The 9,531-nt window shown below is 41.6% G+C and overlaps 1 protein-coding gene across 1 annotated transcript; it reads right to left on the bottom strand.

The window, feature by feature from the left end:
• Nucleotides 1–1,707: 1,707 nt before the first annotated feature.
• brat1 (BRCA1-associated ATM activator 1) lies at nucleotides 1,708–9,492 on the bottom strand. The gene is made up of 12 exons (XM_054604288.1): nucleotides 9,209–9,492; nucleotides 7,734–7,882; nucleotides 7,506–7,653; nucleotides 6,978–7,395; nucleotides 6,729–6,854; nucleotides 6,442–6,536; nucleotides 6,251–6,354; nucleotides 5,939–6,158; nucleotides 5,417–5,490; nucleotides 4,316–4,400; nucleotides 3,941–4,224; nucleotides 1,708–2,926 (listed from the first exon to the last, which is right to left on the bottom strand). The coding sequence occupies exons 1-12, from the start codon at nucleotides 9,390–9,392 to the stop codon at nucleotides 2,078–2,080; spliced, it is 2,736 nt and encodes a 911-aa protein (XP_054460263.1). The 5' UTR covers nucleotides 9,393–9,492; the 3' UTR covers nucleotides 1,708–2,077.
• Nucleotides 9,493–9,531: the final 39 nt, after the last annotated feature.

Below are 9,531 nucleotides of genomic sequence, written 5' to 3'. Positions count from 1 at the left end.
CCGAACAGTCGGCCACGGAAAGCACTTTCTCTTCATGAATGAAGAGACTGAATACAGCTGTGTGATGAGAGCCCCGCAGGGCGATGACACTCTTTCACAGGATGAGATAATCAGTGTGTGTGTGCGTGTGTGTGTGTGTTTGTGTATGTGGGCCTGCTCATTAGTTAATGAGGAGAGTTTTCTCTGCGTCCATGTGACTGAGAGTGTGAACACGTGGAGGTGGCGACTGCCCTTCTCCTTCTCCTTCTCTGATTTCTACCTACACACTCTAAACTCTGGGGCTTTAATGAAGCATTTCCATGAGGGAAATCAGTGACAAAGAGAGACGGGGAAGGAATTAAAATAACCTGAAATAGAGTGTGATGACCTCAAGTGTTAATGATTATAACAAGTCTTTGCAAAGGTTAACCAAGAGCTTCCAGCTGATTCACACATTAGGTATCAGCTGACATGATTAGGCCGATGTATGAAACCATGTTTCTCACCACAACTACAGCAGTTAAAGTCAATTGGAATACTGAAATTGCATTAAACAAAGATAATAAAATGTTCTCCGTATGAGTAATGGATTGTGTCTTGAGGGCAACTGAATGGAAATAAAATCTAATTCAAGAACGGGTGAATAATTCAAAATATGATTAAATTAGGAGGAAGTCAGTAAAATGTCGGACATTAATGTCACAAAGATTAAACTGCATGTGGTACATATATATATTCGTGGACAGGAGTTAAGAATAAATTGTTAATTAATATACAGACATTTTTTAGTTGTAAGGCAGGCAGTGGTGATAGAAGTAGAAAAGTAGCAATAACATTGTGTGGAAATTCTCCATTAGAAGTAAATGTCCAATTTAATAAATATACGTAAAGTACCAAAATGTAAGTATTATGCAAAATAAGGTATATTTGATTATAATTATTGACACATTAATTTTGAACATAACTTGTGTTGCAACTGCTAAAGGGGGAGCTAATTTGAACAAATATATTTACTGCCAGGTTGCTTAACCTATGATACTACATCAGAATTTCTTTGTTGAGTATATTTTGTATTAATAATCTAAAACTGTTGCTGCCCCGGTAGCTTTCCTGGTAGCGCATGGACCAAGGGTGGTTTGAATTCGACCAACAACCCTTATCTGCTTGTTATCTCCTCCATACACACCAAAGGCAAAAATCCCTAAAAAATAAACTGTAAGTAAAAAAAAAAAAAGAAAAAAAAGAAAGAAGAATCTGAATCTGAAAATAAACTAGTATCTAAAATATTCTAATAAATTAAGTTAAGTAAAAAGTACAATATTTATCACTGAAATGTAGTGGAGTAGATGTATACAGCAGCATAAAACACTCAAGTAAAGTAACATTTGTGTAAATGTCCTTTCACCCCTAAGGACTTGCTAATCTGATAAAGTGTTTGGTGAGTGAGGCAGGAGTTAAATCAGTCTGGTGCACTAATGGTGAGTAATGGATGAAATAAAGCACAAGTATGGATTTGGCTCTCAAATTTGGCGGTATGAGACAGGTCGGGTTGTAAAGACTCAGGTTGAGGTCTCAGTTTGATGCCTGTGGAGAACTCTTATTGGTGAGTTGTGACTGACCTCTGCTGGAGCTAAAGATGAGTGAAACTGCATTAAATCATGTTTCCTAAAAAGCAATAGAGACATAACAACAAGGAAAAAGCCAACAAGGATCAACAACTTCCTGCTTTGTATTTAATGACATTTTATTATAAAATCTTTTACAAAAATCTCAAAACTGTTATCAGTTGGCGTATTTAATTGACAGCAGAGAAACGAAGAATACATTGTTCATCGCAATTTTTGTGAAGTCAGAAATCACAAAGTGAAAATGTTGCAACATTGAAATTGATCTCTTCATGTATACATCAGTAAAATCAGGGTAACTCCTCTTTTACTAAAGGAGCTAAAATATCACAAAATTACCCTGAGATGAGACTGTGTTGTTCATCAACACCCCAACATAAGGCCGACTGTGAGTGTGAGTGTGTGTGTGAGTGTGAGTGTGAGTGTGTGTGTGTGTGTGTGTGTGTGTGTGTGTGTGTGTGTGTGTGTGTGTGTCAGTAGCAGTCCACTATGACCTCTTGCCCCGGCTGTGTGTCTGCATGAGTGTGAGCGGCCCTGGCGGTCAGTATGTCCTGCAGCAGAGAGAGGGGGGAGTTGTGGACGTGGTCGCTGCTCTGAGCGAGGACGTCCAGCCTCTCGTCCAAACCCAGAGACCTCAACGCCACACACACACTCACGCTCACGCTCACGCTCGCAGCATCGCCTCCCTCTCCTGTGATACTTTTCTCTGCTGTGATGTCACTCTTCTTCATCCCCAGTGTCTTTCTGATCTCCAGCCCCCAGCCCCGGCCAGGCAGTTCACAGGATACCGTTGCCATGGCAGCGGTAGCATCCAGTGGCCCTAGCGACGGAGGGCAGACTGTGTCTCTGAGTGTTATCAGCAGTCGACAGGCCTTCAGTCCCACAGGTCTGTCGCAGTCGACCAGACCACAAAACAACGCAGAGATTACCCCGAGCTCGACCACGCCGGCCAAATCTGACTCCGCCCCCTCTGTGTGTGCATGAAGAGTGCTGGTCCGCTCAGAGACAACACCGTAAGGGTGCGGCTGGGCACGATGTGCGTCTGAGTCCTTCCTGTAACCCCGGTGACCTGAAAAGGATTTGTCCAGCAGCAGCTCGGCCAGCTCCAGCGTGTGAACTTTGACCTCCCAGTCCAGATCGGCGCTGCCCTGTGAGAGGACGGAGCGCACGCACTGCATCAGGAGCGAGGGGGAAGTGGTGGATGAGGGCGCGGACGATGAGCGTGAGGAGAACCAGGAGATGAAGTATTGTACGACGGCCCTCCTGGGGAATCCCTCCGTGTCCTCGGAGAGGATTTCAAGCAGCCGGCTCACTATTTCAGTCTGGAAGAAAACAGAGTTTCATTGATAAAAGAAACCTCAAGTTTTTCATTTCTCTTTATCTTTAGAGGCCCTGAACACCGACACGGGTTAGTAGATTTATTTTGAGTGTAAATACACAAAATAATAAAAATAATAAAGAAGACAGAAAGAGAAAGAGAAAACAATAACATTAAAAACACAAATGTGCTGTCAAACAGTTATACAATTTAACTACGAGAGCAAAGAAAAAGTCTTGATTTAAAAATCTCACTGCTCTCCTTTATGGGGCAAGGTAAGAAAATGTTCTGCCACTAATAGATTGCTTATCAATCTTTTTATCTGATATGAATGTACACATGCTAATGTAAAGTCTGAAAAAACAACCAAATACTAAAGAAAATAGGCCTGTTGTCATCTTTTTTTGTGAAAGGAAGCCACATTTTGGACCATCTCTACCTCTCGAACATGACCCCTTCTTATTGCAAGTTTCCTGCAATGTGGACGAAGAGTTTGTTGCCATGACGCATGAGTTTTTGCGAAGCGCTGTCAGAAAATTATGCAAACGCTCATGAAAGGAATTGACCTCAGGGACAATGATTCAAGGAAAGAATTGGTATTAAGTGTTCAAACATTTTGGTTTAGTAGGAATTCTAGCAGCTGCATTTTAGACTAGTTGGTACTTTCTTAATGCTACAGACAGGTGGGCCTGAGAATGAGAATGTTTGCATTTGACTGTAGGTGAACTCGGGTGATGTTGTGGAGGTGGAAGAAAAAAGCTAATTTGTTGGGAACCACGATAAATTTAACATATTGCAAACCGGTATGTGTGGAAAGTTGGACTTGACCAAAACACATCAATTTCTAAATGTTGATCCTAACTTGTCTTGGTCCAAAGAAAGTAGCAGCTTATGTTAAATTATCCACAATCTAAGATAAATGACATCTCATATAGTGTCGTACACCACAGCAAGTTATTCACCATCATTTTGTGCCAACTGTTTTTTTCAGATTAACACTAAACCAATGTCTTCCTACCTCCTCCTGACTCTGTGCTGCCCCCTGCCGCCAGCTGTGTGTCAGTGTCTTTGCCAGTGCAGAGATGGCGCTGGCTCTCACGTAGCTCTCCGTATCCTGGAGTGCCTCTTTCAGGAGAGGAGTGGTACAGCGGCGTCCCAGCAGCACCTCTGACGCATCACGCACCTCCTCGGCTGTTGCCATAGAGACACGTACACCTGCCAGGTGTCCCAGAAACTCCACCGTCGAGTCTCTGACCTCCCAACGCATGTCACACGCTCGCTTCTTCACCACCTCCACGAGATCTAACATATATGTATACAGATGCATTTAACTTCAGAGACACATTTCTGAGTATTATTGCCATCAGTATTTATGGTTGCTAGTGATCTTTACCTTGTCTGAGCTGGTCCGTTACAAAAGACAGGTCCGTGCACACACTCATCCACTTCACTAAGGCCTGGTAGGACTTGTGGAGCACCTTAGGAACACAAACAGCCACTTCAATGAAAGAAAACAACAATAACTTACAGCTTAAGTGTATAAGCCTCACAAAGAGACTAAGACTCTCATTGTGACTTTAGAAATGGAGTCAATGTGGAGGAGAATCTCATGTGACCACACAAAAAGCCAGAGAGCCAAAGCATATGCGCCTGTCTAACCATCCTCTACTGAGCCACAATCGCTTAAATCTGTGAGGTGATACATATAGTACGCCTGTGTGTATACTTATATAAGGCCACAACTCACAGTTATTTGACTCATCGTTAAATCAGCCGATTCATTTCTTGATGACTCGTTTATGTCTAACAAATCACAATTTCTCAGAACCCAACATCTTGGTTTTGTCTGGCCAAAACAAAAAAGCCAAAATTTCAAGAAATTTCAACGATAAATAAAACATAAAACAACCAATTTATACATTTGAGAAGTTGTAACCAGTGAATGTTTAGTATTGTTCCGAGAAAAAAATGATTTTATCAAAATGGTTAATATTCTGTTTCTCAACTAACCATTTCATCTCACACAGTATTTATAGCCAAATTTACTGTCACAATGACAGTTATGCAAACTATTGATGTGACTGAAAGCTGCAGAAAAAGCTACTAAATGGACCTTTAGTTAAGATCATGATGTCATACTACTCAACTTTGTCCACTAGCCAAATGGCTTGTGAATGTTTTAATTGTACCAGACACTCAATACATTAACTTTGCTTGTTTGTCTGGTGAGTGAAGTAAATCCTCCAGTAACATGCATATTTTACCAGCATTTGGCCAGTGGAAAGTGCTCATTTTGTACCCTGATCCTTCTGTTTCACTCTCAAAATGATTTACTCTATACAGGACAGAATGTACACCTCAGTATGGAAAAGAAACATCTTGCTCTGAAACTAATTTAAAGAAAATTTTCAAATCTCTTTTAATGAGCAAGTTAATTGAATAAAATAAGTTGTATTCTAAAAAGCATTGACAGAAACACACACACACAACTTACAGTGGGATCAGAATCAGGATTGTCCAGATATTGCATCAGAACTGTGAACACTTCACTGATCTTCTCCGTCGCTCCTAAAACACACAAGATGGAGGAACACAAGCTTAATGTTTCAACCTGAAATACACTTTCTCACAGACAACACATAATGTTCATATACTGTAGCATTTGTTTTTGTGTCAGTGCATGAGGATATTTTATCTGACTTTCTTCTATTTTGTTGGAGAATCCTTCAAATTGTTTTATTAGATATAATTACTTTTAGAGGGATTTTGCCACTCAGAACCAAGAAAATAACTTAAGATCATCGTTATTGTTCTGCTACATGTTTACAATAATCATTTGAGGCATTTGATTAAATACTATTCTTTTTTTTTTATGTCATACCGCATGTTATATTTCAAAGTTTAGCTAAACTTGGTTGTCCCTGTGGCTGTCTTTCCAATAAAGTTTTCCTTCAGGCTGAAGTAGGAGTGAACATTATTTCTATCAGGATCATCCCACATAAACACACAGTGTTACCTGGGCTGCTGCTGAGAGCCGTCAGAGCCTCGAGGGCACATTTCTGAACTTTTCCACTGCCGATAACGTTTCTGCAAACCTCCCTGCAACCAGCGGACGAGGAGGAGGAGGAGGAGGAGGAGGAGGAGGAGGAGGAGGAGGAGACACCGCTGCAGATCCTTAACAGTGACAGAACTGCAGTGACAATTAAATCTGGAGGACAGGGGAGGACTCCAGAAGGCTGGGAGGAAGAAGAGAGAGAGAGGCATTGATGTTAGTCTGCTGCACATAAAGAATACAGTCCATTTCCTCCGGTCGTCTTTAAAGCCTCACCAAGAGTGTGATCCGTGGCGTGTTTGTCAGACAGACACAGATCATAGAGATGCAGGAGGTTTTACACTTCAGCTGCTCTGCCACTGAAGACTGGTGCTCCTCTGCTGCAGGGACAAAAGTACATCTAGTTATAAAGGAGCTAAACATGCTTTAGAATTCTGTATTACTGCGTATATATCTGTGTGTTTTACCAGTGGTGTTAGTGCCCAGTAGAGTCTGACCAGTAACAATGTGGAGGGGTAGCAGTAGTATTCTCACGGCCCGGGCTGTGTGGACAATATCGCTGCTAAGAAACACAGAAGAAGAAGAAGAAGAAGAAGAAGAAGAAGAAGAAGAAGAAGAAGAAGAAGAAGAAGAAGAAGAAGAAGAAGAAGAAGAAGAAGAAAACAGCAGCCATGGGTAAATAGATCCATGTTTTCTACAACTTGAACTACTTGATGTCAGAGAGCTGAGGCTGTACTGGTGAACAGATGCTTACTGGTGACCTCTGCGAAGAAAAGCAGCTGCAGCATGAATGAGGTCGGCGGGTTTGTTACTGCTCAACATGGACGACAGAAGACGGCTGACGCGTTGGTCTGGGACACGTTCATCGGCGCCGGAGCGGCTGCAGACAAATGTGACAATGATGTTAACTTGAGTATTATATGTAGTTTTTTGTATTTACTGACATTTTATTTATTGATGCAATTGCTTTTGATTTTGACTTCATATGAGAGAGACAGTCTACCTGCATGCAGCCAGAATGACGTCCATCAGAGGCAGTGTGAGCTGACTGCAGCCTGCCGTCACCAGTTCCTCCAGAGCGTCCGCGACCGTCCGGAGCAGCTTGTCCGAGAGAGGAGGCCCGGCCGGGGCCAGGAGCAGGGCCAGAAGTTTGAGGATCTGCAGACTCTGGCGGAGCTCTGTGTACTTTTTGGGAACCAGCGACACCTTTAGGTACTCTGAGATCGCCGTGACAGCAGCAGTGTACTCTGCACTGGTATGCGTCCCCCCGTCTTCTTCTTCTTCTTTCTCAGCTACGCCGTTACATCCTGCAGACGAAACCGGCTGAAAGAAGAGCAGGATGTGGGCGAGCATTTGATTGGCAGCCGAGGCAACGAACAGACTCGTGTCAGTCTGGAGTTGAAGGAGCGGGTCAATGAAATCTGTGAGGAAAATAGATTATATGAATTAAATATTGTCTCTCATTAAATTGTCTTTTATAATACACAACATATTAGGGAAAGATTGTCTCATTTGCTAGATGAAGAGTCACCTGATTGCACAAAGAAACTGAGAGCCTTTGGGTGCTGCAGCATGCTCTTTAAGCCCTGGATCCAGCCGATCCGTAAACAGGGATCCTCCCAGAGTCCTGCTTCTTGCCAGTGCTGAAGGTGGAAGACCTGGTTCAGAACTGAGCGTTCCTGCATGGTGGGGAAAGTCACCAAAGTCAGAAAATAGATTGTAACAGTTTCGTAAAAGTACAATGTGTCGTTTACTCTACCTGAAGCTTTACGAAGCTGTCCTCGGTGGCAGCCATTAAGCCGGTGAGTCTGAGGGTGAAGGAGAGGACACCGGGATCTGTCGCTGTGTTTTGAACCACAGCTGATATGAATTCAAGCAGACAGGGGCAGGCCTCCAGCAGAGATCGCCCTTCACGAGGAGAAAAGGGTTTGACATGAGACAGCGGCACAGATCTAATATCCATCTATCCATCATCGTTTTGAATAAACCTCAAGGCAGATCCTTCTGTTCTCCTCACTCTTTGTGCATTTCCTTTGTATCACTTTGCCTTTAGCAGACTTCAAACAACAGCTTCACTCTTATAGATACATTTATTTAGGAATATGCACCATGTAAGTATTATATCACGATAAATATTAACAGGTAGTCGTTTTACACACGCCATCCATAAGACACATTTATACCACCCACTCCCTACACTACTCAGTTGCTGTACTGATTCATTCATCTATTTCATCTAGTTTTGATCAAGTTAAATCAATTAGTTTATTATTTTGTATACCTGTTGGTCTCCTGTTTTTGTCCCAGTATTAGAGCTCGGCTGTGACACTATTTTATGACTTTTTATACACAAAATGTACACTGTGCAATACAATAGTTATAATACTTTCTGTCTGTATATATAATATTTCAGTAACTGTGAATTCTTTACTGTTTTTTTATTTTTTATCTTGTTTTTTACTATGTCTCTTGTTCGCACTATCCTCTATGAAAAAACCTGCAGATCAAAATAATTGGTAGCTGCAGCCCTATTTTGGTTTATATGGTGCTCATAAAGATAAATGCCAGACATAAAGATAAATGCAACATAACAAACAGTTTGGACACACCTTCTCATTCAATGGTTTTTCATTATTTTATTTTTTTTCTACATTGTAGATTAATATTGAAGACATCCAAACTATGAAGGAACACATAAAATAAGATAATCCTTTATTAGGAAATTTACAGGATTACAGCAGCATAGAGGTTAGTGCAAACAAGAGACATAGTAAAATAAATAAGATCAAATTAAGTATTATAAATAAGCAAATGAGCAATAAAAAAAACAGTAAAAAACTGTAGAGAATCCACAGTAACTATTATATATACTATATGTAAATATTATATAAACAGACAGAAACTATTATAACTATTGTATTGCAGTGTATTAGTGTCATGTGGTCTACTGGGAGCAGAGCTGGTTGTGCAACCTGACAGCAGCAGGAAGGAAGGAATATGGAATTATGTGGTAAACAAACAAATGTTCAACAAACCAGAATATGTTTTATATTTTAGATTCTTGAATGAGAAGGTGTGTCCAAACTTTTGACTGGTACTGTATGTCTCCAGTTCACATCCAACTACAGGAATAGCAAAAGTAAAACACCTGAAAGCTCCACCTTTGAGATTTCAAAGAGGGAGAAACCAGGCAGAAAAAAAAAAGACAACAAAACTATCAAGTCCAGTACTAACCGGCCTCTGTGAGCCCTGAGAACCAGTCCAGCAGCTTCTCCAGGCTGGTGTCATCGGGCAGAGACCTCCCGGAGGCCGCCAGCACCTCACACACAGCCGGCAGCAGCGACACACACTCTCCGTCCATGGTGCTCAGGTGTGTGTCCACCCCGGTGACCTCACAGCTGCAGTCACATTGAAGCATAAACAGACTAGAAGATATATTGTGTTGTGTAAAGTGAAAGGGAACAGATAAATACAACAACTAAATGTTGTAGTTTTCCCCCCTTGTAGTCAAGCTAAACGTCCTTCTCGCGGGAAATCGTTTCAGATCCAGCGTGTGT

The sequence above is a fragment of the Anoplopoma fimbria genome, chromosome 9 (genome assembly GCF_027596085.1).
Source record: "Anoplopoma fimbria isolate UVic2021 breed Golden Eagle Sablefish chromosome 9, Afim_UVic_2022, whole genome shotgun sequence".
NCBI lineage: Eukaryota > Metazoa > Chordata > Actinopteri > Perciformes > Anoplopomatidae > Anoplopoma > Anoplopoma fimbria.
The sequence above is the reverse complement of the archived record's forward strand: the minus strand, read 5'-3'. Positions and strand labels throughout refer to the sequence as shown.

Excerpts from the sequence above, each read along its gene's own strand:
- brat1 (XM_054604288.1), bottom strand. The coding sequence starts at position 9,392 with ATGCTTCAATGTGACTGCAGCTGTGAGGTCACCGGGGTGGACACACAC. Across the intron at positions 7,654-7,733 it reads ACAGCTTCGTAAAGCTTCAG|GAACGCTCAGTTCTGAACCA; the intron begins GTAGAGTAAACG and ends CCCACCATGCAG. Across the intron at positions 5,491-5,938 it reads GGCTCTCAGCAGCAGCCCAG|GAGCGACGGAGAAGATCAGT; the intron begins GTAACACTGTGT and ends TGTGTGTTTTAG.